We start from the raw sequence: 26,944 nt of genomic DNA on the forward strand, positions 1-26,944 counted from the left end.
CTACCAGACCACACAGCTTCTCCCAGTGTTCATCGGCGTCCCCGTGGGACAGTTGAAGTGTCGACTGAAGTCGGGGGAGTTGGCGAGTGTGCCGATGACTCTGTATCTGGGAGGGCTGTGCGGATCGGTCACCAGGCTCTCGTGAGCGCTCTCCGGTGTCCGAACTGAACACCACACCTGAAGGGAACACGACAGAGTCAGAGCTATGGGTTTGATCAACAGCTCCAGTGTTCTGCAAACTAAAATCACTGATTTTTTTTGTATGGAATTTGGATTTTGGGAGTGAATTCAGTTTCCTGTTGGAAATGGCTGTATAACAATGAGTTAAAGCAGTGAATATATTCCTTAGGTATCTTAAACTTAAGCTGAGGTAGATTTGAGGTTTTTTTTTTTGCTCTGTGGTAAAAAAAACAACTAGTTTTTTTCTGTTGGCAGCAGCATTTCAGCTGCTTCCCCACACAGGGAACACACAGAGAGCATTTAACTGTATGTTACACACAATATATTTGTATACCTTGAAACAACTGAACTTCAATAAACCTAAATTGTCCCTTCCAGAGTTGGCAGTAAATTTAACTTGCTTAACTAGAACCTATATCCAACATAAATAAACAAATGGCAGTCAAGAGAACTATCCGCCGTTTTTCACAACATGAATATAAATCATGTTGTCATCAGCGTATGGCTTGAGAACCACAGGTCACTAGAATCAGAAGTGGGCCAAGTTCAGATCCCTGTGAATAACACACTATTGTTTGTTTACCTGGGCGAACCCCACAAAGAAGAGCTGGTCGTTGGTCAGGTTGACAGCAGGAAGTCTCTTTTCGTCTCCATTTTTCTGGACCCATGACTGATAGGCCTGAGGACAAGAAAAACACGGCGTGATGCTTCGTTACCTCAGACCAACACAGGTCGTGAGAGTGTTGGTACTTACGTGGTACGCAGCCTTCAGGCCTCCATTGTCAGCAATGTTTTCACCCAGTGTCTGTTTTCCGTTAATATGTTCTCCGTTGACAGTGTAGTGGCTGTACTGGTCCACCATACACTCTGTCCTCTGACGGAATGCCTCCACAGACGAGTTCTGCCACCATGGCCTCAAGTTTCCTTCTTTATCATACTCACGACCTGATGAGTAGATTTAGGAGGTGGAAAAAAGGAGGCAGTTGTTTGTTAAAGGGATCATTAAAGGGATTAGCAGGGCTGCCAACTTTTGAGAAATTAGCCTCGTGTCATGTGGGGCTAATGTATGGCTGATTAACACCACACCCAATATAAAGTAATATTTTACGCATCCCAAGCTTAACTAATGCTTTATACAATACGATTTATGGATTATTAATGCTTAATACTCATAATGCTTTATACAATAATAATAATAATATGGTAAATAATATAGATGTTCGAGGAGCTGGATTCAATCCTACGACCTTCCCAACAAAAGTCCAATGCTTTAAAGGTGACAGAGAGTGGTCCTGTTGCACATAAATGTTAGTTATGGAGGTCTACTTACATATATTAACTTGTTTTTATGGTCAAAAACCTCCTAGTTGCTGTAAACGAGCCGATAGAAATCCTATTTTCTGCCGCTGTTTTTCTGCTGCGAGATTTCAGAGTGAACTTTCATCCCCAGAAGACAGAGTCTTGTGATTGGCCAGTACTATCCAGCACATCCGTTCTCAGAAGCGCAGCGCCCCCCTCTGGAACGGTGGATGCACTGCTCCTCATTATCAAAACATTGTTTTAACAGTGTTTAAAAATAGCTTTGTCACGACTCCACGCCGCAGTCCCTTTTATGACTTTAAAGCGGAGTCAGACCCAGAGTCAGAAGACACTGTTGCTCGTGAAAACACCTCCACAACGGACGTTATTCTTCTTCTGCGGTTCAATATACGCAACCGGATGTGCCCGGACTAGTGCCCGGAGCAGGACGATCGGTTGTTCAGGTCGAACCGCTGCTTACGTAACTATTACGGGATTTTCAGAGATCTCGTTGAGCCCCGAGATTACAATAAAACACAACGTTCTCAGCAGTGGCTGAACTGTTTGTTTCGAACCGTCAGGGCTTCATAAACAAGGTAATGACGCAGATACACACCAAAAAAACAGCGTTAATAGGAACTTCCGGTCTAGTTCCGCTTTAATCACTAGACTACCACTGTATATGTATGTGTTACATGTCAACTTATACAAGAAACTCGATGTGTTCTGCGCATGTACTTGACTGAATTCCTCGAACCGAACTGTCTTGGTATCGGGGGTGCGAGCGGTTTCAAACCTTTCAGAGGATGGATGATATTCGCACCATATGCTTATGCTATTCAGAACCGTTTTTAAGGGTGATGCGTACTTCAGCGTGAGAAATCGGAGGTGTGGCGTGAGAGCGTGAAAAGTCAGTCAAATGCGTGAGTCTCGCGGCCAATGCGCGAGAGAGTTGGCAGCTATGGATTAGGAACGGTGAAGAGTAAGAGCAGGGATGAGGCAAAACTGTGACTGACGGGAAGTGGTGTCAATGCTTGAGTCGCAGCAGATAGAAAAGCCATGATTGATGAGTCAAATCAGGAAGAGAACCTCATAGCTGACAAAAGTCAGAACCAATGATCCAGACTCACCCTGATCGTCAAAGGCGTGAGTAAGCTCGTGACCCATCACCACTCCGATTCCACCAAAGTTCAGTGATCTAAAAACACACAATGCATACGTGAGAAAGTCCTCTAGACCCCCCTAGAGGCTTGCAGTGTTCATTACAGCCAATCCAAACAAGTACACAGTACGACAGACAGACAGACAGACAGGTAGACTTAGTGGGGAACCAACTTGGGATGGTTGTGGGAATAGAACGGAGCTTGAAGGATTCCAGCAGGAAAGACGATGCCATTTTTCGTGGGCATGTAGTAGGCGTTAACTGTAGGAGGCGTCATACTCCACCTGGAGGACAGACACAAGTAAGGGGGGAGGTGGAGAAGATACAAGGAGAGTAGGAGAGTGGGGGAAAACAAGAGGAGGAGGAGGAGTTAATCTGTGGTCCCATCAGTCCACCGATATTTGGTGCGTGTCTCTGGTGTGTGTCAGTTACTGGTCTTTGTTGGGCGTCTTCCTCAGCTGGTCGGCCATCACTCGGGATGAAAAGTTGTAGAAGCTCATCATGTTCTGGAAGAAGCTGTCGTCTGACACTTCGTACTGAAACATTACACAATTGCTGTGAGACGTGTGTCCCGCTACCTTCCCTGCGGGTGGATAAGTAAACACTGATCGCCTCCTCTTACCCCGTCATAAACATCGTCCAGCTCTTTGGAGTCCAGGATGAATTCTGGGAATCCGATCATATCGTAGATCGCATCTGCCTAACGAGTGGCAAACAGGGACAATGAGATTTGTCCAGACATTTACTGTAAGGTGCGTTCATTAGCTTTTGCTGGAGCTAATGCTAGATCACATTCATAGTAGTCATGTTTGGTGTGAATGCACATTTACATGTCCACACGTCCACCTGTGTGCATACCTTGTCTTTTGCAGCCTGTCTGGTTTGGTCGTCCATCCAACTTAGTCGGTCCAGAGCTTCTTTAAATGCCGAGCGGATCTCGTTGATCATCTCCTCAGCCTGAAGTACAAAAACAGAGAGACAGACGTTAGTTAGGTGACGGTGCGTCTGTCCCTGTTGTAGTAACTCAGTATTTCTGCAGCGGCGACTCACAATCTCTTTGCTGTGTTTGTCGAACGTCGCCTTGACAAAGAGCGCTCCCAGAGCGAAGCCCAGTGTGTCGTCAGTGTTCCCAATACAGGTCTGCCAGCGTGGCGTGCAGGACTACAGCAAACAGTTACAGGAAGTCAAAACCAATCGGATGACCAGTGAGAGGCGGTTAGAATGTAATAGAGACAGACCAGGTCCCCATTCACACCGAAAGGTTCAGTGTTGTTCATAGATTCCACATCCACTAACAACCTGCTGGAGCCGGTGTCAACCTATCAGAACCAGTTAGGACCTGCTACATACAATTAACATCAAACTATGAGCCAGTCGCCCACTGATAATGTCACAATACGCTACGAGTGCTTCATAGTGTTTTCGTTCCTTTATTTTCACTAGCTAGCTGTAGGCAACTGGACTTGAGATGACTACACACTCGTAGAAATAAGGGTTCCAAAAGTGTTCTTCTACAAGGGCTGAAGTTCTACCTGGAACCATTTGCTTCTGAAAAGGGTTCTTGGTAACACTAATGGTTCCAGCAAGAACCAGTTTGATCCAGAGAACCCTTTAAAACCCCTTTCCCGAATAAAGGGTTTTAAAAAGGGTTATTGGTTCTCCTATGAGGACAAGCCGAAGAACCTTATGTGGTTGTACTTAGCACTTTTATTTCTAAGAGTGTATGCGCTGGATGACATAAGAACCTTCACAGACATAGTGCCTGTGCTACTGGTGCACCACATAATTTCATTTAACTTTTTTTTTTTATTTTGGTTTTGAGTTGGTAAGAACCAGTTCCAGCAGGTTTATATCTTTTTTTAGTAATGTTTAATAGCATCAACAGAGTAAGCCTCCTGGAGTCAAAAACCAGTAATATCCAGATAGAACCAGTCAGAGCCAGTAACAGCCAGATACCCATAGCAAGGCAGAACCAACCAGGTGGTTGCCGAAGATTTGCAGATATTTATCAAGAACCAGCATCCAAATTAGAGCTAACCAACACCAGTTAGTACAAGTTAGGACTCGGCTCCAAACTCAGTGGGAAAGGGACATTATATAACCCGTTCAAGCTGCATCAGTTCACACTTCCACCAACAGGACTGAAACTGTGAGAACCTCTGACACAAGGAGGGTGATTACCAGCCACAGTGGCTGTCAGGAGTATTTACCTGCTGCTGTGACAGAAAATAACTGTATGAGAAGCAATCATAGCAGTGCTAACAACAACACAACACTATAAAGAGTAATGACAGTGTTAACATGTGTAACCATACTAAGATTAGCCCCCTGTGTTGAGAGCCTGCAGGACCAAACAGGAACGGGCCTAAAGTGTCGGGCTAGTTCTCAACGCAGGGGGCGCTCACAGCAAAGTCATTATAGAACACCATAAAAAAAACCTGACCTATCTCTAGTGATACTAACAACAGCAACATTGGTATTAACAATTGTAACATATACGTAGTGTTAACATTAGCATGAACTGAACATTAGCATTAGCAGAGCATTATCTGACGTGCAACTACCTTCTTGGTTCCGAAGAGACTCTCCAGCAGTTTGTCCTGAGCGTTCTCGAAGCGCTGATCTAGACTGGTCACACTCTTCTGAACCAGCGTCCATATCATGTAGTTATTCAACAGACTGAACACATGCACACAGAACACAGTAGCTTAGCCTGTTAGCATGCACACATTAGCAATATATGCACACAGTCCAGCTGAAGGACAGGGAATTTTTAGCTCGAAAGGTGTTTGGACATTATTTTTGGACTGGATGGTGGTTGACTTTGAACCTTTTTCAGGACTTAGTTCTGGTTCAGCAGACTTTGACAAAGACCACAAAGACTCTGTAAATGTTAGGTAGGACTGTGTGACTCTGACCTGTGTTCTGTCTTGTTGATGAGTTCGGACACCTGCTGCAGGTACTCTTTGGCGTACAGGACAACGGGTTCGGTGTCGTTCAGCTCCAGAGGGGACAGCGAGGACAGCAGGAAGTCCAACCAGTCCACGGACGGAGCCAGGAGCTGCAAGAGGAAATCACAACAGAGCTATTTGCGGTTGGTTCTTTAAATTACTGTGATCACTTTGACTGTGAGTTTATGCCTTGATCAAACTTTTTTTTCTACGTTAATAAAAAAGTTAAACTGAGGTGAAGTAAGTAGTTTATAGTGCCATCTAGAGGAGAGGCTGAAATTTACAACAAAGAACTGCTCCTCTGCTCACCCCCTCCCTTCCCTGAGCGCTACGGTATCCTCAGCTGGTCAAATGTCGTCCTCGTCGTCTTTCTCCGTGTCAGCAGATGAGGTTCGTGAGGCGAGGGAGAGGGCGAGCTACCACGGCCGTAGCAGACGAAGCGGAGAGAGAGGAGGCGGGACTTCTGCTACAAGTAAAGAGACGCTTGATTTGTTCTCTCGCGTTTGTCCTTACAGGCTCCGGTAGAAACATGGCGTCTCGCTGCTAACAGTGGCTATGCAACCGCGGACCGCGACCATGTTATTTTACATGACTTTTTGAAACACTACGAAAATGAAACAAAAACTATTATACAGCGACTAGACGATGCAGGAGCACATAATATGTATAAAAAAGTGGATTTTGGGTTATATAAACCCATAAATACTACACATTGTCCCTTTAATTTGAAGTCTCAGTAAATAATGTGTGTTTAGCACGTCGGACAATCGGGCCCAACCTCAGACTCTCTTGAAGTCACTGCACACAAAAGGGTCATAAACACAGGACTACAGCATCTGTGAGAGAGTTAATGCCTGTGAGGATCCAGCAGAGGGCGTACTGTGACATCAAGCAGAGAAATCAGACCTGTTATGTCACTTAATGTAACCTTATGCTGTGTGAATATGAATGAGATGTGACGGCTGTATATGAAGTGAACTATTACTTGAGAAAAAGCCCTAAAAACCCAAACACCCACCTATGATTAACCTAAATAAATAAATAAATAAATAAATAAGAAATACATCCAATGTACTTTGAACTATAAACATTAAAACAATCAATAACATTCGGAAGAGCTAATAGAACAAAACAGAGATGAAAACAACTTGAAACACCCGTGGTGTCATATAAAAACATAGTGTCATATTACTGATGCATTCATTTATCGATCACTTTAATGTGGCATCTTTACGGTGAATCTTCCCACAGAGATCAATAACATCATTATTTATTGATTGATTATAATATATAGTATCAGCATTGGTCAGATGAAATCATCGTTCAGTGGTGGTGAAATTTGAAGTGGCTCATTTCTCCCGTTCATAAGTAATGTATCCAAGGACCTGTATTTACTTAAAGAATTTGTCTCTTTCTTGTTTTAGTTTTCTTTGTTTTTAATCCATTTTCTTGTGTGTTGTCTTGTGTTTACAGGTGATTTAACTCATGAATTGCTGCTCCAGTTCAGTTTTCAGCACATGAGCATGAGACCCGTGTTGACACTGGCTGCAGAACACGACAGCTGATGCTTCTTTGTCTTATTTTCATGACATCTGAATCAGTTTACTGTCATTCTACTGGAGCACAGGTGAAAATCAAATCAAATCAAATCAAATTAAAGGTCAGGATTCGTCTTTTCCACGTTTATATAATAACCTGTTATCTAACCTCCCCCTCTCTCGCTCTCTCTCTCTCTCTCGCTCTCTCAGATACAGGCACGTAGCAACAGCTCATGGCAACAGTTGCCATGGTGACCCCAAAAGCATCTGCAGCCCTGAAGGACAGAGAGCTGCAGCAGGGACGGAGACGACATAACATCCGTCCACACACACGTACGCACGCCCAGTCCAACACAAACACAGTGGCTGAGCCAAGAAGACTCTACTGTTTGTTTGTGATTTCTTTTTTTTTCCCCTGGAGACGGACTGGACTAATATTTGTGTTGGCCATCTTGGCCTTTGAGCTGCACTTAAGGTCTGGGCCACACTGGACGTGAGAGGAAATGGTCTTTCTGGTCTTGAGGACCTTTCAAACCACTACAGCTACCACTCTGTGTGCTGTGGTTCGGTTCACGGCGAAATACAGTAGAAAGTGATCTTTGACCAGAGATTCAATGGTTACATGACGTCACAACCACAAAATGTTCTTCGTCTGTTTAAGTGTTAAACATAATCTAGTTTTTTCTTTTCTTTCTTTTAATGTGAAATATTTGCAGGAACAGCAGATGCATGGATCATCACACTGCAGAGCACTGGTTGAGTGCAGCAGGACATTTAAAGTATACGGCAGTTTTCAAAGGCAGCTCTGCAGCAGACACACCTCCAGTGTAAACAACAGTGTACACCTCCAGTTTTGCCCAGGCACCATATCAGATGTGCAGCTGCATCACCCTCAGCCTCACCCTCACCCTCACCCTCACCCTCAGCCTCAGCCTCACCCTCACCCTCAGCCTCAGCCTCACCCTCAGCCTCACCCTCAGCCTCACCCTCACCCTCACCCTCACCCTCAGCCTCAGCCTCACCCTCACCCTCAGTCTCAGCCTCACCCTCAGTCTCAGCCTCACCCTCACCCTCAGCCTCACCCTCACCCTCACCCTCAGCCTCACCCTCAGCCTCACCCTCACCCTCACCCTCACCCTCAGCCTCACCCTCAGCCTCACCCTCAGTCTCAGCCTCAGCCTCAGTCTCACCCTCACCCTCACCCTCACCCTCAGCCTCAGCCTCAGCCTCACCCTCACCCTCAGCCTCACCCTCACTCTCAGCCTCACCATCAGCCTCACCCTCAGCCTCACCTTCAGTCTCATCCTCATCCTCAGCCTCACCCTCACCCTCACCCTCACCCTCAGCCACACCATCAGCCTCAGCCTCAGCCTCAGCCTCAGCCTCACCCTCAGCCACACCATCAGCCTCATCCTCACCCTCACCATCAGCCTCAGCCTCACCCTCACCCTCAGCCTCACCCTCAGCCTCAGCCTCACCCTCAGTCTCACCCTCACCCTCACCCTCACCCTCACCCTCACCCTCACCCTCAGCCTCACCCTCACCCTCAGCCTCAGCCTCACTCTCAGCCTCACCATCAGCCTCACCCTCAGCCTCAGCCTCACCTTCAGTCTCATCCTCATCCTCAGCCTCACCCTCAGCCTCACCCTCAGCCTCACCCTCAGCCTCACCCTCAGCCTCACCCTCAGCCTCAGCCTCACCATCAGCCTCAGCCTCAGCCTCAGCCTCAGCCTCAGCCTCACCCTCACCCTCACCCTCACCCTCACCCTCACCCTCACCCTCACCCTCACCCTCAGCCTCAGATGCAGTTAAGCTCACCTGTAGTTCAGAGATGGTAACCTTGTGGTAGATCTTCTCCTCATCCCGCCGTTGGTCTTGCGGGACGGTGATGTTAGCGAGCGCCGTCTCAAAGTCCAGAATCTGCTGCATCTGGACCTGGGTGGTGCTCCTCTCCCCACCCAGCAGCATCCCCAGCTCCACCATGTAGTCCAGGTACGCCACCAGCACCTGTGACCAGCAGGAAGCACAGCAATCAAACTAGGTCTGACAGACTTTGTGACGTCATCATGAGCTGAAACAATTGATGGGGAAAATTCTCACCTTCTCATTGGCCGTCTTATTGAGGTAATAGTCCCTGGATGGTAGGAAGAGCCCTGATTGGTCCACCTGCAGAAGGGATTAAAGCAACCTGTGATGACAACCTTTGGACCAATCATAGACCTCTGTGTTCTGAATGTGGTTCAGAGTTGGGGATGTGGATCTGGGCCACATCTGGGTGAGACTCACTTGGATGATGTTGCTGTTCGAGTTTTTCGGATCAGCGCTGACTCCAATGCTGAAGAAAGGCTGAGCTCGGTATGGACCAGAAACGACCTTCAGAACCTCCATGAAGTTGTCTTTGTCCCAGGGACCCGTCATGTTCCAGCCGCCAATCTGCAGCAATAATTCATAATATTTGTTTATTCGTGATCACACTCAGACGCTGCGGCAGATCACAACAGTTTGGCTGCAGCAGTTTAACGATGATACGCTGTTTTCCCACTGGGATCAGTTTAATCACGCTGACACTTTATTTCCTCAACCCGCAGCGTGAATAATCATCATTTTAACCATATTTCAACATCGCAAAATGCAAGATTTATTCCTGAAGAAACAAACATTCACGCAACAAGCCTCTGGCGGCCTCTGTTGGTCATATTGGCAATTGCAAGTGCAGAATCACACACAGACAGACACACAGAGCCACTCAAAACAATACTTCACTCCCACTCTGTGGGGTGAAGCAATAAAACAAACAGATTGCTGGACTTCTAGGAAGCTGCATGTCTGCAACAGTGCATTCACACCAAACGCAAAGTAAATGTCATGTAGCATTAAGTGTGTAAACAGCCTGAATATTGTATGAAATCTTCCTCGCTCACTCTCTACATCGTCCTTGTTTCGCTCGTGTTGCACTCACGAAGCAACATGAGACAAAGTCAATGCTGACTGGCTTTCACAACATTGCATCGCTGGGATCTAATTTCAAATATTTATAGTAAACTGAGTCGCATATTTAGCTTCTTCACAGCATTTGTGTCAACTTTGTTTGTCTTCCATAACCCAAGAGTGTCATAAAACCTGTGTCTCTGCTTTTCCTTTGTATGTAATCTGGCACAAATGGGTCAACTGGATGTGACAGGACCAACAGGTTAGATAATCCTCTATTCAGTCCCTCTGGCTCCTGCTGCGAAAGTGTTCTACCTGGGTGATGGAGTTGCCATGGTGACGAGGCACAGCGAGCGGCGGTTACCTTGGCGATGAGGTCTGTGAGAGGCTGAGCTCCCAGCTCTTCGATCCTCGGCGTGTTGAGACACGACAAGTAGTAGGACTGGGTCTTCTTCTCCGCTTCGCTGCTGCCGTTAAACGTGCCGTTCTCTAGAAATAGAGCGTCAAAACAGATGGAGAATGGATCAGGACAGGTGGGGGGACAGATGGAGGACAGGTGTGTCTGTCTCCACCCCTCTGTGCTCTCACCCAGCAGGTGTTTGAGGAGCGCTTGGTTCTGTTCCCAGATGCTGTTGAACGTGGACCAGCGCGAGCGTCCGTCCGGCAGCGGGTTCTTCCTCATCCAGCCCCCGCAGGCGAACTGGTAGAAGTCGTGACACGGGTCGACGCTGCGGTCCATGGCCTCCACTATCTGACTGGCCACTGTGATGCACGCCTCGGACAGGCACAGGCCACGCCCACTGTCTGCACAAAACAATGGGGGCGAGAGGAACGGGCACATGTCTTAGGCACCCACTCCCATCCTGTCCAACGTCCCAGCGTGGACAGAGTAAAAGGCAAGAGGCGGTAAAGAAGTGATGGGTGGGGGGAAGGAAAGGAAGGGTAACAAAAAAGAAAGGAACGGGTGAAGGGAAGGAAGGGATGGGCTGAGAAGGAAAGGAGGAGGTCAGGACGGTAGGAGAGGAGAGGAAATGAAAGGAATGGAAACTTAGACGAGGAGATAGGAAAGGAGAGGTGCAGACGGTTCAAGGGGAAGAAACAGGAGGCGGTAAAGGAAAGGGATGGGAGGAAGGGAATGGAAGAAAGTGGTAGGAAAGGACAGAAGGACGTAGTGAAGGGTGTGCAGGAGGAGGCAGAGACATGGAGATAGGAGATAGGCAGAGGCGCAGCTTGTGAACAGGCAAGGCAGGCAACTGCTTGGGGCCCCCAACCGATAGGGCAACCTCCCTAACCTCCCTAAAGTAGGAAACCTCCCTAAAGGAGCCCCACGTCACGTGTGAAGTTATCGTTCTGCAAGTTGGAAATGAAGCTGAAGGAAAATGAAGAGGAGTTTTCAATCAGGTAGTTAGAAGAGGAAGAAGAAAAAAAAGAGGCTTAAGTAAAAAGAAAGAAAAACAGTGGTAAGTGGCGCTACTGGCGCAGATAATGATATAATGATAACATTAACAGTAAATGACTGCTGTTATTGAATTGTTACTTACTAACTAACGGGGACACACACTTGAACAGCAGCTAACATTAGCGTCAGAACACTAGCTTGCGCTAATGCTAACTCGTAGAAGCAGTGCTTAAAAGGTACCGATGAGGAATTGCCTGCTGTGGGTTTAGTACCCCCAAGAAAACTATTTAACTTCTATACTTTATATTTAGGTTTTTTTCCCCAGTTATTTACAGTATTTTATTGTTTTATATATTTATATTGTTTTATAATATTGTTTTTTTTTTACTAAGTTTATTTAGTTTTTTAAAAGCTATTTACAGTATGTTATTGATCTTAACGTTTATATTCTCACATACTTTATTTATTTTCAAAATGACAAGGTTTTTCCATGTCATTATTATTATTATTATTATTTATAACATAATGGTGATGAACACTGGTCGGAAGGGCCCCCTGGGAATTTTTGCTTAGGGCCTCAACTGACTCCAGAATCGCCTCTGGAGATAGGGGAACAAACAAAGAGCAAAAGGAGTAGATGATGACTCAGGTGTGTGTGTGTGTGTGTGTGTGTGTGTGTGTGTGTGTGTGTGTGTGTGTGTGTGTGTACCTGAACCAAAGCTCAGCCCCAGCACCAGCAGACACGCGGTCAGGGCGAGCAGGGTGGCGAGCAGCAGGACGGACAGGACGACCTCCAGCTGCGTCCTCCTGCCCAGGATGTCCACGCCCCCTTTTCTGAAGCCCACCTGAGACATGAAGAGACACAGAAAAAGGAATGAACAGTGGGACAAGAAAAGTCCCACCTACCTATCCTAGCTACAGAAAACAGTTTTTGCACAAACACAAATGCTCTGCCTGTCCAATCTAACCAGTTCTGTCTGCACTGCAGTGTAATAATATTCAGTATTTGAACTGTGTGCGGAGGTCTATGTCTCACACAAGCATAAACAAGGCTTCGGTGTCTGTCCTCAGGTCAGTGTGCTCCAGCTTTATTAAAGAGCCTCGTCCTCCCTCTCATCCCACCACACACAGCTGACTGAACAAAGTCCTGCATGTTCTCCAGGCCCCCTGCTGCTCCTGCTCCTCTCTGTGAGGTGGACCCACATGAAGGAGGCCTCTGCTTTTTTTCCCCTCACATTCAAAACTTCATCTGGGACCAGTTAGACACGGGATTTACTCTCTGTCTCTGTCCACTCTCAGCTTCACTGACAAACACAAACTCATCACCTGTTACTTACATAATCAGTAAACTACAGTCACCTACAGGCGAAAAACTGCTCATTTTGCTGCACGAGAGCATGCGGTTTACAAATGTCAATTTCCTGTTGATAAAAATGTCTGTGTAGCTGCAAGATAAAGCAGTAAACATGCACTTTTTTTTGTCTTTCCTATTTCTCTAGGGGTCACCATAGCAGACGATCCACATATGAGATTTTTACACCAGATGCCCTTCCCGATGCAACCGTCCCTTTGGGACCGGCACAAGGAGTTCACTGGATGTGGTCTCCCTGTGGCTGGGGTCAATTTAGAGTGTCCGATTAAACTGTGAGCAATGGGGATTGGGTACATTGCTCAGGGGCACCTCCAGCCCATGACCTGGTCACGAGCCAAGTTGTCTTTCCGCTTCGCTATGGGCTGCCCCGGACATGCTCTTAAGATCTAATCTGTAAATCTGATTAAAAGATTTGAAAGTCACAAAATTCCACATATGAAGTGACTGATGGAGACAACACTGGATCAACAACTCCCATGTGCTGTTATATATATAAAAAACGCCAATTTTCTCTGCAGACTTTTGGTGTGAAGGGAGTGAGCGATTTAGACAGCAACGCAATCTTCATGTTTCTTGTTGGAAAAAGCTAACAGCGAGCTAAAGCTACAAACACAGACTTAAAGGTCCCATATTATACCCTATTAACCCAAGTTAAACTAGGTCCTGGTGCCCTAATGAACATGTCTGTGTCATGCTTTAGTCAAAATATCATAAGGATGAAGCACAATAGCAGTTCAATAACTCTGCCAAAACAGCCTTTTTCAGAACGCTCGGTTTTGTGCCTGATCATTTACATGTGAATGAGACCCAGGTAAACACATATCCACTGCTTCCAGGGGAGTGCGTTCAAGGTGTCCCTCCAGCATAGGAATTTACACACACGATCAACAACAAAGGGCTTGTGAAGCTTGTGAACATGTTTTTCATAAATAAAATATATCCACTGGACACAAAAATCTTTTGAGGCTAGAAGTTTGTGTAAAACACTGTGCTCCGCTGTGCAGCCACTCTTCCTCCCTCGCCTGCACTCTCGTATTTCACAGGGACAAGGGGGAGCTATGGTGGAGCTGTGAAGTACTCTGCCTGGCAGGGTGCCAACATTCACGGTGAAATGTCCGCACTGTCGTCACTTGGTCGGGAGGTGTAAACATCGCGTGTTTTATCGCCTATACTTACACAAAGTGGAAACACTAAAACATGACTGAGTCTTGTTTTTTCACATTTTGGGGACTGGTATGGCCCCCTGAGTCCCAAATATAAGTACTAAAAGATTAAAAAGTTGATTTTGCACAATAGGGGACCTTTAAGCTAATGTAAACTAACCATGAACTATCCCTTTAATGACCGTGTGGTGCGTTCACTGACCTCGACTGCATCAGGAGACGAAGCTGCATCAGCTGGAGCATCCGAAACGTCCTCCTCCTCCAAAGTAGCTCGCTTATAGTTGGACATCTGCAGGGGCAGAGAGAGAGAGAGAGAGGTTAATGACAAAACATCTGCATGAATTTGACCTGGAGCAGGTGAAGCAGCCTCTCCCCCAGTGCATGCTGGGATATGGTGTTCACTTGTTTTTATTGAGCTGCTTTAATCTCACGAGACAGGGACGTGTGAAGCAGAGCAGCATCTCAGCACGAGGACTTGTTTCACTGTGATCAAATAAATCTCCCTTTTCCTCTGTTTGCACCCCCCCCCCCCTCCTGTATTCACTCCCTCTGTCTCTCGACCACTCTCCCCCTCCCTCCCTCCCTCCCTCCCTCGCTCATTGAGGCAGAAACATAAACAGTGCAGCTCCACCCTGCAGAGAAAAACACACACTTTCTCAGCAGAGCTCATATCTTTTCTCCACTACAACCCCGGGTACGCTGCGTCTGGTCGCCAGGGAAGGTTTAGAGGTTTAGAGCAGCGCGGTCACTTATGCAGCTGCGGCTGTTAGGAGCTTGAAACCAGCACAGACATGGTTCAACTGGAGAACCTCTGTCCACAAGAGTCCAACACAGTGAGTCAAAGGCCAGAAATTCAGAATTAAAATATAAGGAGACAAGAGTTTTAACATGAAGACAAATAAGTCACTCTGAGTGAGTCTCCTGTCAGGAATTATAAGACGGCCTTCTTCAGCTGCAGCTTCGGTCCTGGTCTGAAACAGTTTCAGCTCCAGGTCCTGGTCTGAAACAGTTTCAGCTTCAGGTCCTGGTCTGAAACATGTTCAGCTTCAGGTCCTGGTCCTGGTCTGAAACATGTTCAGCTCCAGGTCCTGGTCTGAAACATGTTCAGCTCCAGGTCCTGGTCTGAAACATGTTCAGCTCCAGGTCCTGGTCTGTAACGGTTTCACTTTCAGGTTCTGGTCTGATACACAGTTCTGCTTCAGGTCCTGGTCTGAAACACAGTTTTGCTTCAGTTCCTGGTCCTGGTCTGAAACATGTTCAGCTCCAGGTCCTGGTCTGTAACGGTTTCACTTTCGGGTTCTGGTCTGAAACATGTTCCACTTCAGGCCCTGGTCTGAAACAGTTTCAGCTTCAGGTTCTGGTCTGACACACAGTTCAGGTTCTGGTCTGAAACACAGTTCTGCTTCAAGTTCTGGTCTGAAACAGTTTCAGCTTCAGGTTCTGGTCTGATACACAGTTCAGGTTCTGGTCTGAAACATGTTCAGCTTCAGGTCCTGGTCTGAAATGACCTCATATCCTGGTCTAAAGTAACCTTGGGTCTCAGTGTCAGTCATACTCAGAAGGGTGGACACGTCTTCCTGTCCGTCCTCAGAGTCTGTCCTGCAGGAAACCAGAGGTTTCCAACTGTTTCCTTCCTCAACACCCTCTGAAACCTCTCTCTCTCTCTCTCTCTCTCTCTCCCCCTTTGTTTGAGTCTGTCAGTGTCTCTCGCTCGGCTCTGTTGTCCTTAATTGATGATGCACAGAGGGGGAGAGAGAGGGGAGAGTGGGCAAGCGAGGTTGCTAGGCGACGGGAATGTGTTATATCTCTCTGTAGAGGGTGATGTCACTGTGTGTGTGTGCGCATGCATGTGTGTGTGTGCTTGTGTGTAATTAGATAATGTGTGTGAATCATCTCTATTCAGCTCTAATGGAGTTCACTGCAGCTTATGTAACATCTGTCTGTCTCTCTGTCTGTCTGTCTGTCTGCCTGTCTCTCTCTCTGTGTCTCTGTCTTTTGTCCCCTCACAGCGTCTGTACTCTAAACACTGAGCTCAGGCAAACGCCTTTGCACAAACAGTCAAACAGGCAGTAAATCATCTGTTCTTCCACAGCTGAAGTGTGAGTGGGAACTGCTAGCATAGCTTGTCAAAACAAACAAGCAATGTAAACAGTGTGAGGAACGTGAGACACATACATTTTTCCCTTTATGTACAGTGAAGGAGACACTGGAGCTACTGTGTCTGTGTCAGTACTGAGCTGCTGCCCAGGAACTGAACCTGAAAATCTACAGGACGTTTAGTCTACTGTCACAGATGAAGCTCATGCTAACTGGTCACGCTTGTGCAAGAGGTCTTTAATCTGGTTAAATAAAATAAAAATAAATACAAACTCTGGGAATTTTAATAGTTGGAATCAACTGGAAGTATTGGGAATAAACTGAAAATGTACAAAGTTGAAGGGTTGGGAACATAAATGTAGTTGTAACAATCAGATTTGATGTGTATGTATTGCTAGCTTGTTGGTAAACCAGATATGCTAAATGTAAGCTAGCTAGCATCATTTCTTTAAAGAAGCTAGCTTATCATGGTGCTAGCTACCACAAATGCGATGCGGTTTCTCCTGCCTCCTGCCGGACGGTTTTATATATCCACACAATATTTCATATATCAGTTGTAAAACGTTTTGAAGACGCTTCCATGAGTTATGAGATATGAACTATCTACATATCTGCATTTTTTTCCTCATCTTATTTCCTTTACAGGAGGTGTTTGTTTCACAACAGCTAAAGTTGATGGAAAGTCTTGTCATGTTTTTGCCGTTTGATGAAATAATTGATTGTTCGATGAATAAATAAATCTGCGTCGTATTTTTTTTTACATTGTATCCTTTTGCAACAATGTCTGCTTATAATAAAACAAAATGTGTATATTTTTGTTGGTATATATATACACGACTCAGTTCCTTTAAATTATTCAAAATTTCCAGTTGATTCTCATTAAAGATGCCATATGTAAACATGTGGTCAAAAACGGTTACTACATTCAAATTCAAAATACAGAGGTCTTTTAGGTTTGGTTTTCTGACGTAACTGGCAACCCGTAGACTCTACTGACTACAGAAATCACCTTTAATTACCATAAATTTTATAAAGTTTAAATAAAGTTTCCAAAATTTCCAGGCATTGTCCAGCCCTTTGCAACACCACTGCACAAAGTTACACAAAAGGCCTTTCTGCATTTACCTTGAAGTCAATAAAAATATCTCATCTAATGGTGTTGTCTGATACATGTAGACTTGTAGGCCACCAATTGTCTTTCTGTCCATGGTTCTCAAATGTTCTACCACCTATCCATCCAGACACAAAAAATAACCGAATAAGAAATAAAACAGACAGTGGGATAAATATAAATGTCCCTGTGTATGTGCACGAACACAGTGTAATGTCTTAGTGCAGCACCTTATTTGCATACATTTTCAGGTCTGGCTCTGCCTATTTGCAGCACACTCACGCAATGTTTTGAAATAGGATTAATGCTGCAATCATCACAAAAAAAGGAGCGACGCTGTTGTAGGAAAATTCACATTGATCACCTTTAAAGTTTCTGTTTCTTGAAAACGGCAAAAGCTCTTTTAGTCTTTTAGTAAAACACTAATGAGGAATCTTCCACTGTAACAGGCAAATGTCACATTATAATGAACAACAGATCAAATGAAAGGACACAGTGTGTGTGTGTGTGTGTGTGTGTGTGTGTGTGTGTGTGTGTGTGTGTGTGTGTGTGTGTGTGTGTGTGTGTTTGCAGCATCACTGAGCTTAGACAGACAAACCTCGTGTCATGTTATATTAACACTGACGACCGGAGCCAGCGCTCCGGTTTACAGCAAACACGGAGGCAGTGGGTGGAGCTAACATCAACACATCCTGTTCAATTCAAATTTATCTGCAACACACACACGCACACACACACGAACACACGCACACAGGTTTTGCGCATCAATGCTTCTTAGACTTGCATTCACTTCATTCAATTTAACCCCAGATCCACAGGAAAAAAAAGGTTCTGCCTCATTTGGACCAGGTTTTGGACTCATTGAGGGCTAGGTATTAGTGTTGATTCCAGAAAAAGTCCTAAAGAGCTAACAAATACAAGTACACACACAGAATAGCAGGAGGAACCAAGAGAAAATAAGTCATCCATATTAAAGAGCAGGAAGTGTGAAGTCGTTAAATATCTGCTTATCTCTGTGACGCTCCACCCGCAGGAGCTCAGCTGACTGATCGCTCTGCAGGAACAGATGAAGGTGAATGAGAACGATGCCATAAAAGCGGCGGCAGATGGTGTTAAACACACGTTTGTTTATGTCCTCCATGCTTGTCGGTTCAACCAACAAATCGAGAACATACATCAGTACCAGGGACTTTAATTTCTGTTTCGAGGACAATATGGACCTCCTCCTCCTCCTCCATCAGCACCTGCAGTCCCTCACCTCTATAACCTCTACATCAGGGACCTATGACCTCTGAACATGAACACAGTACAAGATAACAACAGAGAACTAGAAACTAGTTTACTCTATCTATCGCTAATAGTCAGTGATTCATTGATTTTAGAGCATGGAGTTGCTTTACTGTGTTGTTTTTCAGTTACTTTTTTTAAACTTATAATGATATATGCAAATTAACCAAAGTAATATTTATCATGAAGAAAGTAGTATTTAAATACGTAAGTGAGGAAGGGAGTTAAAGTAGCTTTGGTACAATTACTGATTATTAGGTGTGATAATAATAGATTATTATTAATTCAACAGTACTTGCAGCTTGGTTTATGATGAAAATTGTGGGAGACGTCAAATGAGGATGAGAAACAAAGTCATTGCAACTTGCTCACAACACTAGGTGACACACACTGTGCAAACCCGTTCATCCGTCCATCTTTGACCGCTCTATCAACCAATCCGCACCGACGGTCCATAGTAAACACAAACAATCCAACAACACCAATCCTCCAGGCTAAGGACGCACACAGAGAACACACTGAGAAATCATGGTGATGATGATGATGATGATGATGATGATGATGATGATAATGACAAAACTTCACTTTTATTTTGACACTTCGCAGAATCTCTCGTTTTCTGTGGTTCAAAGGGTCCGACAGAGCAGCAGTGGCGGGGGTCAATCGGCTCGTCTTGTTTTGTTGCCCAGATGGAAACTGGGCGTCTTAAGACAGGAAGTCACAGAGCTGCAGACAGGAAACGGCAAACCTGCCCAACCCAACACACACACACACACACACACACATAGCTCGCTGACTGTCACTCTGGGACAACACTGTGGAGTGAACAGTCGTTCAAATGAAGTCTGTAGTGATCGTGATGATTAAAACAATGATGTTCACTGGTTCCCTAAAGGTTTTTGTCCCTCAACTATTTCAGGAACTCGTGCATCAGCCTCCACATTCTGTCAGTCGTCACACTGGAATGTTCTCTCCAGTGAGTCTGACCAAACAGGTAACAGGTAACAGGTAACAGGTAGGACTCTGACTCACACGTCATTTCATTTCCTCATACCTGCTCAACGTTTCCTGAAAGGAAACACATTTCCAGGCAATCGTTGTCATCCAGCAGCTACTAAAGTTTTACTACAGACTGAATAATCATTAATCACTACTGCTGTGATGTTGGATTCAAGGGAGAGGCTGCGATTTAAAGGTGGACTGAGTGAATCTGGCTCATGTGATCATCTACCAAAATTCTACCTGAATTCTTTGTAAGCAAGGACACGTTGGGAAATGTCTTAAAAGTGCTTTATCAGGTTTAAGAGGGTTAGGGTAGGAATTAGGTTTGGGTTAAAGGTGAGGCTTTTAATTAGGGAATGTATGATGCCTGAGTGTCCTCACTTTGAATGCTGCGCAATGTGTGTGTGGGGGGTGGGGACGTGAAGGGGGCGGAGTTAGATGATCTTTACACAAACAGTTTTGTTTACTTTTCCCATCTCAAGGAGCCATGTCTCACTTTTATTTGTGGGATTCCCCCAAACATGAGGGGGTTGTATTCAGTTTCTTATATTTTGCCTGAGGTTGACACCGGCCCAGGGTCATTATGGGTTTTCTACTGTGCTTTAAGTTTGATTTGTTTAATGGAAATGGAAAAGAAAAACAAATCACCGATATCATTTCAGACACTAAGGAAGAATCTGGTCGTGATTTATACCCGAGTGCAAGGACCTTTTGTCGCCCCCCTGAGGAATTCTAAGTAATTACCAAAACCCTGCTAGCGCCATCACCTCTCTGCCTCCAGTTACAGTGAGCATTTAATTCCATCAAACCACTGGACTTCCGGCAGCATTAGAGCTTCGTGGGAACTCGATGTTCTCAGTCGTACTCAAACGGAGAGTGGACATGAATTTGAAGATGGATGCCAATGTGGCTCATCTTCTGATGCTGTACTCAGGTTTGTGGGGCCTTATGTTGCCCCGGTGTGATATAGAGTGACGTACACAACTGCTTCTGAAAAGATACTCAGGATAAAGGCTCACTTGGATGGAAAAGGATTACAAACGGAGCGTCTCTTGCAGATGCTTCATTCAGCTCAGATGGGATCCTTTAACTACCTGGCAACACACAAGAGCCTTCAGTCTGGGGAACAATGTTCTTTGAAATTATTCATTAATGGCGCATTTACACCACACAGTTCCAGCACGACTCGGCTTGGCACAGCTCAACTCTACTGTTTTTTTTTTTTTTTTTTTGCTTTTCCATTAGTGATAGTACCTGGTATTTTTTTTTTTTTTAAAGTACCTGCTCTGGAGAGGATCCAAGCGAACTGAGCTGATACTAAAATGTGACATCAACAGATTGGTCAGAGAGTCATGAAGGCGACGTCCGACGCAAGAATCTAACCGAAAAATGCCAAACTGTGTAGATCAGTTAAAAAGTGTTAGGCTGTGTCCCAATACCTCCCCTAACCCTACATTTTTGCCCTAACCCACTTTCACGTGTAGGGGGGGGAGCAAGGGGAAATGTGATTTTCCCCTTAATATAATCAACCCTCAAAATGTAGTGAGCTCTGGTGCAGGCTTAAAAAGAAGTAGAAAACGAAATTACCCATGATGCTTTGCGAATTCAGCGAGCCTGCTGATATTTTTCAACAAAGATGGCGGCCACATCTACCGAGGAACATTTTTGCTGTAATATATTTTCGCAAATAAGCACGTTACAATGTCGAATTGTGTTGGAATATGTTGGTTTGATATACATCCAAAGGACCGCTGAGCTTTGAACACTAATGTCAGAAAATAAGTGACGATTTATTAAAGCAGCTAGCTAACTAGCGGGGTCGTACCTATGTTCCCCGGGTCCTATGTTCCCCGTTTTTCTCAAAAAAGGTCCACTTTGTATGTGACCGGGGAACATAGGACCCTTTTTTTGAAAAAGGGTAGGGTTAGGATTAGGGTTAGAGAAAGGGTCCTATGTTCCCCGGTCACATACAAAGCGGGGAACATAGGACCCGGGGAACACAGGTACGGTCCCCTAACTAGCTAGCGAGCGGCTACCCACCGAGCCCCCCCGAGAGAGAGCACGCCCAACGCTCTCAAAGCACCCGGCAAACAGCCGCCAGCCAGCTCTGCTACATCTGGGTAGTTTCGTCAGTGTGTGGATGTGTGTACCGCCGCTCACTTGGACACGAATACCCTGGACTTGTCAGATTTCAATCACATTTGTGATGTAGCGTTTACGAGGAAGGAGAAAAACCGGCGTTGGCGGAGGAAAACAAACAGCTGGATCCGCCGGCATTTTTCCTGAATGAAAATAGCACGCTCCACCGGTAGAATTGTCAATTTTTGTTTGTAACGTTCACTGCGCTCATTTGCATGTAGTGCAACGAGGGGAATTTACGGTTGAGGTCACTCAAAACCAAGGGGAAATTTTAAGGGGGAGGTGTTGGGACGGAGCCTTAATCTCCGACATTTAGCAAGGAAATGTCCAAAATCTAAACATTTAACAGAGGAATCTGGTGCCGAAATCCAGCGATCACGAGCTGCATCATGACCCCTATTCACCGTATTTCAGATCAGTGACTTGTGTCACGCAGGAAGGACTGAACCATTCTGTGAACAAACCTAATTAATTAAACTGATTCTAATGATTCACTGAAAAAACAACATTACGGCAGTTTCATGCAGCCACGCTGTGATGACTCCGCCCACGTTGAAGATGTGCTACAGTGATGGAAAACAAGAATTAAACCGCGTAGAGTCGAGCCGAGTCGTGCTGGAACTGCACCGTGGAAAAGCGCCGTTGTATTGCAGTACCTGTTGTAAAAGCTCTGCTTGAACACTTGTAAACACAGAGGCACAGAGACAGAGTCGCAGCTTTGCTGATGTTGCTGAATCGACAGAGAAAAAGTTAGTGGACAAATCGAATGAAGAAGAAGAAGAAACAGCTGGAGGTTTGAAGATCAGTCTGTTCAGTGAAGGTGACACAGAAGAAACAGAAGAAAAGGCTTTTACTCTCACGATTTAAAGGGACTTTCTTCTTCTTCTTCTGAGGATCAAATGGTCTGAACCAAGAATCCCCCTCAAAATAAGTGGAAAAGTTGCAGCTGTGTGTGTGTGTGTGTGTGTGTGTGTGTGTGTGTGTGTGTGTGTGTGTGTGTGTGTGTGTGTGTGTGTGTGTGTGTGTGTGTGTGTGTGTGTGTGGCCAGATGGTGATCAATGCCTGTTTGATTAGTGACGTCAGAGGGAGGAAACAGCTGATTATTTCAGGCCTGGAAATGTTTCTCTCTCACGCACACACACACACACGCAAGCACAAGCACGCGCATCTTCATTCAATCACTCACAGTAACTCATCGCTGATCAGCTGCAGACACAGAGCAGATGCAGGCTGGCACGAGCACGAGCGTGCACGTTTTTTTTAAATGTTTTTTTTTAGGAATACGTGTGTGTGTGTGCGTGCGTGCGTGCGCGCGCGTGTGTGTGTGTGCGCGTGTGTACTCACGGTGTTCCGGAGGTCCTGCAGCGCTACGCTCATCCTGGAGCTCCGTAGCCGAAAGCAGAGCGCTACCGACGGCCGCTCTGCCTGCCCATCCTCCCGGGCTCTGTGTCCGTCTGTCCCCGGCTCTGTCTGTCTGTCTGTCCTACTGTCCTCCTGGCTGTCTTTGTCCCTGTCCGTCCCCCCCCTCTTGTCTTTTGTCTCTGCAGCAGATCGCTCTCTCTCTCTCTCTCTCTCTCTCTCTCTCTCTCTCCCTCGCTCTATCGTTCTCTCCTCAGACCCCGCCCAACGTCCAACCAGCCTCTTCCTCTCACAAACAAACACACCCCGAGACACAGAGCTGCTGACGTCATCCACACGGCCTTATACGTCACCCCCAGGTTCCCCATCTATCTATCTATCTATCTATCTATCTATCTATCTATCTATCTATCTATCTATCTATCTATCTATCTATCTATCTATCTATCTATCTATCTATCTATGATGAGAGATATGATTACAGATGAAGTTAAATGTCTCCCATAATATATCATATATCAATATAACATGACATATTATAAATAAACATCAAACTGAAGGCGGTCCAGAAGAGTTAAACACAACTAATGATGTAAACAAACCAAGTAAACATCAACAAAAGGAAAGAACCACTCATGTATCTGAGTCATTTTCAACATTTTCAACTGTAGTCAGATTATGAAGTGGCCGGAAACCATTAGGTTTGTTTCCTCAAGATTTGGACAAACATGAGAACACGATGATGGAGGAGGAGGAGGAGGAGGAGGAGAAGGAGAACATGATTTCCAAAGAAAAACAAAACAATGACACATCCTCGTCTCATTCAGCGTGTCAGTAATAAGCTATTTTCTTTGACCTACATGCAGACATGTGATACGAGCAGTGATGTCACTGAGACGCAGACACTCAACCCAGAATCCCAAAGAAACATCCCATTTTCTTTACACTCAGAAAAAGAATCTGTTATTCACTGGGAAACAAACCAAATGCAGTTTTCCTTGTTTCACAGTTTCTTTATTATCACTTACCTTCAGTGAACCAGGTCATGGGAACCAGTCCAGCCGGTCCACCTGGTCCACATGATCCACCTGATCCACCTGATCCACCTGATCCACCTGGTCCTGGACTGAGTCAGTGCTTTAACCTCACCTCAGATTTTATATTAAATCTGACACAGGAGGAGAAAGAAAGAAAATCAAACAAACAAAACAAACACACTTGAATCTATGAGGGGCAGACACTACAATAAACCAACCAATCAGAGGGCGACACCTGCTGGCAGTAGCTGCAATAACAGGAGACATCAGCAAACACAGGCGGTCATTCTAAGCATTAAAGCTCATGTTCCAGATGTTCCAGATGTTTCTAGGACTTTCAAAAATAATATGTCACTGAAACAATTCGCCAGGCCACCTCACGTGACATCAGGTCTGAAAACGTATGGAGACACGTGACAACCCTTCAGATCTGTGGGGAATGGCTGGTGCTGCAGGTGCATCACTGATAATGAGAGGGTTATGGTCCACTGTGACTAAACAGCACCACCTGCCGACCAAACACACACATTGAACAGAAGTGATTATTATTGACATCATATTTGATATTTTTCATATTAGTTGTTAGACATTTGTAATAATAGTTTTTCCAATAGTTTTGATATTTTATTTTTTTTAATTTGTTTTATTAGTTTTTTGTGTGTAATAAATACTTATCCCATAAACATCACATTCTAACTAGCACAGACAAAGGTCCTTAAGTGACAAGAACAAACACACAAGCTGGATGTTTCAGTGATGATGCAGTACCACGTTTCTCCAGCAGAGGGTGAAAAGAGATCATCATCCTGAAGACATCCTGAAGGGACAATTCTTTTTGGAAGCAGTTGAATATTGGGCCAAAACATCGTTAATTTCATCAGGCAAAAGTGCCTTCAAACGTCTTCTGTCACAAACAAAAACCCACGTTTGCTGCCTTAAAGGTGCCATATGTAAGAATGTGGCCAAAAACGGTTACTACATTCAAATTCAAAATAACGAGGTTTAGGTTTCGTTTTCTGACGTAACTGGCAACCCCGTGGTTGCTCGGCAGCTGAGACTCTACTAAGTGCAATGATTGGTAGACGGCGGTAGGTGGCGCCACATGCCAAAACATGATTTCAAAAGATAAACATGATTTGCAGTATGCAAGATATTTTTTTTAATGCAAATATTTTGTCTGTACTGTTGTTGTTGGTGAGTTCAGTTTGTTATATGAACATTATTCCTGAGTCTCTGTGACATATTAGGAAGATTTTATGGCCAGTTGCTTTAGATTTATTACATAATGCACCTTTAAGCTAACAATAATGTGGACGTTGTCTTTAGCAGCTTGTTACGAAGACAAATGTGTGTGAGATACATACTGTAATTGTGTTGCGTTTAAATTTTTAAGAATTACTGCTTCTTCTTTGAGACTAACTTATGATAATAGTTATTTTACAGACATTTACTCCCCAAACCTGCCTGTGCATGACAACAGTGACTTTATTTTTATTTTTTCAAACCAAACATTTAGTTTAAGTTGAAACTAAATGTTCCTTCCTTCCTTCCTTTAGGAACTCAGACACGGATGCTGCTTTTATTTTTATTGAAAGAGAAACATAGTCTACATGAGGTCAAAGATCAACTTTATCCACTACATTAATCAACATGGGGATCTTTGCAGGTCTTATCTGTGTGGTGTGAGCTGCCGATGAAAAACAAAACTATAAGTAAATGAAAAAGCAACATTAATCCTCCAAAAACAGGATTCAGAAGCATCAGTGAGGAAGACTGAGGTAGAGACGAGGTAACCTGCCTTCACTCGTCACTGATGAAGGGAAAAAAAAGAGCAGCTGTGACTGAATGGGAATAATTTCCCATTGATTCTAGAGTCGACTTGAATTCGGCACGTTTCGATTCTCCCGGACGGAAAAAAAGACGTCACTCGGACACCTGAAGGAGGACGAGAGGAGACGACGGGAAGTGAGACATTCATCACCGTGGGTACTTGTGTCTCTGTGTCTCAGTGTGTTCACACCTGCAGCTGACATCAGACATGATCATGAGAAGAAGTCATGACTTCTGTCTGTCAGAGCATAAGCCACAAAGTAAAGCACACACTTACAACCACTGCAGTGATAAAAAGCATTGTTGAATGACAATATTATTCTACATTATCATCACCAGGTCTTAACCCTCAAAAAAGTCCTTTTGAGGCGCGACACAACGTGAGGACCAGACAAAATGTCCTCACTCCCTGAGGTTTGTACAGTTTTTTTTGGTCCTCACGAAGATACCCACACACACACACACACACACACACACACACACACACACACACACACACACACACACAGAGAGAGCACACAACAAGGTAAAATATGGTGATGAATTCAGTTTGTTGACACTAGACGTGTAGGTTTGGACTAGTTGTAGAGGTCTGGGACTGAATGCTGAGATTTAACGTAGACCTATAGAGGACGAGGACTCGATGTTTAATTTCGGACCAGATATTGAGGTCTGGGACTAGATGAAATTATGGACTAGATAGTAGAGCTATGTTGGGTAAATGTACACTCTTAGAAATTGTGCTAAGTAGAACCATATAAGGTTCTTCGGCTTGTTCTCATAGAAGAACCCTTTTTGGCTCCAGGTAGAACTTTATAAACCCTTTTGGAGGGTTCCACCAAGAACCCTTTTAAGTCCCTTTATTCAGGAAAGAGGTTTTTAAAGGGTTCTCTGGATCAAAATGGTTCTTACTGGAACCATTAGTGTTACCAAGAACCCTTAAAAAACACTTTCTTCGGGAAAGGGTTTTTCAGCAGCAAATGGTTCCAAGTAGAACCTCAGCCCTTGTAGAAGGACCCCTTATTTCTAAGAGTGTAGGTCTCTGGAACCCTTTTGGAGGGTTCCACCAAGAACCCCTTTTAAAACCCTT

General features: G+C 44.9%; 1 protein-coding gene across 1 annotated transcript; it reads right to left on the reverse strand.

The window, feature by feature from the left end:
• Positions 1–23,005, reverse strand: ece2b (endothelin converting enzyme 2b; the record flags this gene model as incomplete). Its single annotated transcript, XM_083886592.1, has 19 exons — positions 1–177; positions 764–859; positions 935–1,125; positions 2,610–2,677; positions 2,815–2,925; positions 3,074–3,177; positions 3,264–3,341; positions 3,500–3,598; positions 3,692–3,802; positions 5,206–5,320; positions 5,560–5,702; positions 8,949–9,137; positions 9,231–9,296; positions 9,417–9,563; positions 10,423–10,547; positions 10,647–10,862; positions 12,167–12,302; positions 14,195–14,281; positions 22,973–23,005. 19 exons carry the CDS (start codon positions 23,003–23,005, stop codon positions 1–3), a joined length of 2,292 nt encoding a protein of 763 aa, XP_083742718.1.
• Between the last annotated feature and the right edge of the window lie 3,939 nt (positions 23,006–26,944).

The sequence above is a fragment of the Microchirus variegatus genome (genome assembly GCF_963457635.1).
Source record: "Microchirus variegatus genome assembly, chromosome: 3".
Lineage (NCBI taxonomy): Eukaryota > Metazoa > Chordata > Actinopteri > Pleuronectiformes > Soleidae > Microchirus > Microchirus variegatus.